Genomic DNA, 4,728 nt, shown 5'->3' with positions numbered 1-4,728 from the left:
CAGAATTGGGAGCAACCCACTCTGAATGCTCCTCTTCCTTCCCAAGAACGGGGAGGAAGATGCTAAAGCAGTGGAGAGGCCAGGGCTCTAAATACTGTGTTCACAAATGAAACCTTATCTTCTATAGTTTTGGGGATGCTTAACAAATTTTATAAATACAAGTCTTCTTAAAATGAGGTTTAAAAGCAGCAATGAAATGAAGCCATTTTTTTTCAACTGCAATAAAGCAAAACCAAAAATGAACATGAAAATAGCAACACTTGGGCTAAAAGGGGGGAATTATACTGAAAACTATAACAACTTTATAATCAAGAAAAATTATGTGTAAAAATTATAGAATGTGACCAAAGCCATACTTAAGAGAAAACCCATAATCTCAAATGTTTTTATTATTACATTAGAAAGAAATAAAGTACAATATGCTTGATTTTACTAATGCTAATACTATGTAGGGCCTGAACAAAATATATTTCAGTCTTCATAGTATTTATCAGGTGAGTGCTGTTTATCACCTTTATGATAGGAGGTAGGTCCTGTATATGCCCCAATCAGGCACACGCATGCAGTGTACCAACAGTGCAACCTGTTTCCAAGAACTACTTCACATGCTTCTTGATTTTATGCCACAAACGTTTATTAATGGTTATTATTCTACACAGGGCACAGTAAGTAACAAAAATTCCACAATGTTTTCTACCCTGTATAAATCTACTCACAATAAAGACAAAGGAGGGGATACAGTTTATAGTACGATTGCCACTGGTCCGGCTAGCTAACCACAGCACTAGGGTTGCAGTCAGAAAAGCGAGTCCAACTTGGGATGGGCACAGAGAAGTCTATTGGGGCACTTGTTGCCCCCGCTTAGGGAAGTAGCTCTAAATTGTTCAAATGATTATTCAATTCAAGAGAATCAAAAAGAGCATACACATTTCCACTTTATTAAAATAGTGTATAAATACAGAGCGGTTGGGCACATCCATTCTAAGGCACTGTTCTGGTTTAAATGCAATTCCACAAGAGAGAAAGAGAAGCCACTACATTCTGTATTTTTTAATCTCTACATTCAGACTCCTCCTATGTTCCTTGGGTCTAATTTTAATCCCAGAATTATTAGCAGCATTATACAGGGACCTGGATGCCAAGAATTAAAGACACATCCTGGCTCTGGCACTTTATATGATTTGGCACTTAATTATAAGCTCTCTTGTATTTTCTCCATTTGTTTCCCAACTCTTGTTTAACTAGAGATATTATAAAGTTTTATGAGCCTTACACATGAATTATGTTTTAATTAAGACTAGAACAGGACAAGTTAGGCACATAATACATACCCGCCAAATACTTACATATCACTTCAAAGAACTTGAATGCAATGAAGAGATACATTTTCCTTAGTTCTACTTTAAAGATGACTGTGCATCTTCATAAAGGGAATATACTTGAATGTCCCATTTCATGTATCTAATAACAAGGACTAAGCTAAACGAGTATTTTCACATATCAACAGCTTCAATTGATAATGACTTTCTCCCTTACTATGAGACTTGAGTTGTTACTATGATTACATTTAGAACACTTATATAAGTAGCAACTCTGTATGTGTATGTATGTGTTTGTGTGTGTGATTATGAGTAAAATTCAAAAAGATCAAGAATCACTAGGTAATTCATAATTTATGTGACGTAGTGACTGTCATCTCTGAAAATGATGTGTAAGTATAATTAAAATTCAGAGGCTGCAAATCATTAAGTAACCCACAAATTATGTCACTTAGTGATCTTAATGTCCTTGAAATGATGTGTGTATAATACAAAAGATGTATATTTTCAAATGATTTTTCATAAAATCCTTGAAATTGGAAATAACTAGGTTTAGAGCTACAGGACTACACTGATAGCTACAGACATACTGGTTTAAGGCAGTGTGTCCCAAGGGATACCTGCAGAATAGTCCTGCAAGCTATTACTACGAGTACATGACAAAAGTTCAGGGGTCAAATAAGTTTGGAAAGCACTGAGCTACAAGAGGTGCCTTAGCCTCCTTTACTAAACTACACCCTTTCCAAGAGTCTCATATGCTGATGAACATCATGAATCTAGGAAGGACAAAAGCTAGAAGCAGTTTCCACAAAGATTTGCAGAACACTTGCAGAACGAAGTTTTCTATGACACATACTTAGGGAGACACTGAATAGAGAATGAACACAGTTTCAAAAGCACTGAAATAAACGTGAGAGAATACCAAAGCAGAACGAAAAGCCACGATACTTGTTCTTCAGTCCATCCAGATAAAGAGAGATTCTACTTGTACAACTTCAACTGTGAGTTACTTCTGCTAGACCTAGCAGTCAGTAGCACAGAACTCCACTGGAGTCCCCATCACCCCAGACGGCCAGCTAAGCAGAGCAGCGAACCCCGCAAAAGTCCGAGCTCAAAGTCACAGCTTTAAGCATAAGACTGGAAAGGGAAACAAGCCTGCTCCTTCGGCCAATGGCATTCTCTCCCTAATCCTCCTGAAATGTTTGTATTGTTAGATAAAATTCACTGCCTCATTTCTTGTCGCACGAGGCTGTCTAGCTGAGTGAGCGCTCTCACACAGCTGCCTTCAGCAACTCTGGAGGGGGAGGTGCGGCAGTGGTAGGGCAGAAGCTGTGCTTCCATTACGCTGGTCCTATCTATAAACAACTGCCACCACGCCTATGCTTTGTGCTTATCATACGGTTAACTGCCTTGGAATCAAAACTTTCCATTGCAATTAAACAACAGAAAAAAGACAGAATGTATGAAATTCAGAAAAACTGCAAGGATAGGTAGTCACTCTAGAACTCCTACACCTTGAAAGATGGGCTTTAAAAACAGCACCATCAAACCTGTACTTCTAAGTTCAGACAAAAGGCTTCTAAGACAAACAGCTCCTATAGGCTCCAATGGTAACTGTCATAGGACCTGCTTCCCTTAAGAGTTCTTAAAGAAGTCCTCTGAAGTGTGTGACCTGGTGCATGATAAGGCCCGCTCGCTGTCTAAAGCTTTTAGAACAGTGAGTGCACTTGTATGGCTTCTCCCCTGTATGGATTCTCAAATGAATTACAAGGCTCGGTCTCTGTCTAAAGCTTTTCCCACAGTAGCTACATTTAAAGGGCCTCTCTTCCGTGTGTGTTCTCTGGTGCAAAGTGAGCGCCGTCAGGCGACTAAAACTCTTTCCACAATGATGGCATCTATGGGGCTTTTCACCTGTATGGGTTTTCAGGTGTCTTTTAAGACTCGATCCATGACAAAAGCTTTTCCCACACTCAAGACATTTATATGTTTCCTCTTCAGAATGGGTTCTCTGGTGCCCAATAAGGTGTGAGCGCCGAGTGAACCGCTTTTTACATACAGTACATTCGTAGGGTCTCTCTCCGGTGTGAAGTCGCTGATGTCTATATAGGTCTGAGCTCCGCAGGAACCTTTTTCCACATTCAGGGCATTTGTGAGGCTCCTCCCCGGAATGAATTCTCTGGTGCCCAGTAAGCTGGGACTTCCGAGCGAAGCATTTTCCACACTGAGGACATCGGTGAGGTCTCTCTCCAGGACTCTTTTTCTTTGGAGGCTTCGGGCTGAGAGGTTCTTCCAAATTGGAGGTCTCAGGTGCCTCTCCTAGAGTGGGGTTCTGAGGGTCTCCAAGTGTGGTTAAGTCTGTCTGTAAATCCTCTGGGGGTGGATCCCACTGGTTTTCTAACTGCACATAGTCTTTCTGCAGGATGGGACCATGGAGAGCATTCCCTTCTAAAGTTACCACAAAAGGGTACATATCTTCCAGTTTTTTCTCTTTTGAAGGATCTTCTTCATTTTCTAGCCCCATCTCAAAACCTGAGAAGAAATAGAAACTGAAGATGTCACTGTGTTCGGAAAAGAGAACCAGTGGAGGAAAGTAAATAGTGAATGCCTAGACACACTTCCATGCTCCTCACCCCCGTTGCTGCTCTTTCTTCCCCTCCTTCCCAGGACCAGAAAGGAACCATTACTTACCAATCTTGGGATCAAGCAATTGTTTCATATCTTTGGGATCCTGTAATTCTTTTACCCATGACTCTTCTCTATGATCCAACGGGAAGTTCATGTCAAGCTTTGGTAACTGATAACCTGGTCACAGAAGCAAAAGGGAGAAGCATGACAGTGTGGTTCATCAAGGGTTTTTCTAGCATATAGGCTGACTACATGGATATATAGCCTCTAAATACTCATATCCTCCCCAAATTGTTCCTTCATCTGGAGTTACTTAGAAGAGTCTTTTGAAAAGATAAGAACAAAACAACAGCTGAGAAAGCCATCTTTTTGTGATCTCAGGTAAATGAATCATGTGCTAAAAGCAATGCATTTAGCTCTGTATCTATTTTGATAATACATTTATTTATGCTAGAGATAAACTATGCAGTAAATCTTCATAGAATGTTGGTATACTAAAAACTGGGAATTACTGTTATTGAGTGCTTAAAGAAGAGCAGTCTAAACATACGTGTCAAAGAAGAGTTCTGTAAACATGTGTCAAAGAAGAGGAGTGTAAACATACATGTGAAAGAAGAGTGGTCTAAACATACATGTCAGAGAAGAGTGGTATCAACATACATGTCAGAGAAGAGTGATATAACATATGTGCCCAGAAGAGTGGTGTAAACACATGTGTCAGAGAAGAGCACTGTGAACACAGGTGTTGGAGAAGAGCGGTGTGAACACAGGTGTCAGAGAAGAG

At 40.1% G+C, this 4,728-nt stretch overlaps 1 protein-coding gene across 1 annotated transcript in view; it reads right to left on the bottom strand.

The window, feature by feature from the left end:
* Window positions 1–506: 506 nt before the first annotated feature.
* Window positions 507–4,728, bottom strand: part of Znf449 (zinc finger protein 449) — a 22,944-nt gene continuing 18,722 nt past the window's right edge. Inside the window, exons 4-5 of the mRNA XM_005358479.2 lie at window positions 4,008–4,121; window positions 507–3,848 (exon numbers count right to left, since the gene is read on the bottom strand). Coding sequence (XP_005358536.1) covers window positions 2,965–3,848; window positions 4,008–4,121 — 998 coding nt within the window. The 3' untranslated portion in view covers window positions 507–2,964. The remainder of the gene's footprint in view (window positions 3,849–4,007; window positions 4,122–4,728) is intronic.

This window comes from Microtus ochrogaster, chromosome X (genome assembly GCF_000317375.1).
Source record: "Microtus ochrogaster isolate Prairie Vole_2 chromosome X, MicOch1.0, whole genome shotgun sequence".
NCBI lineage: Eukaryota > Metazoa > Chordata > Mammalia > Rodentia > Cricetidae > Microtus > Microtus ochrogaster.
This window is presented reverse-complemented; position numbering and strand designations above follow the sequence as displayed.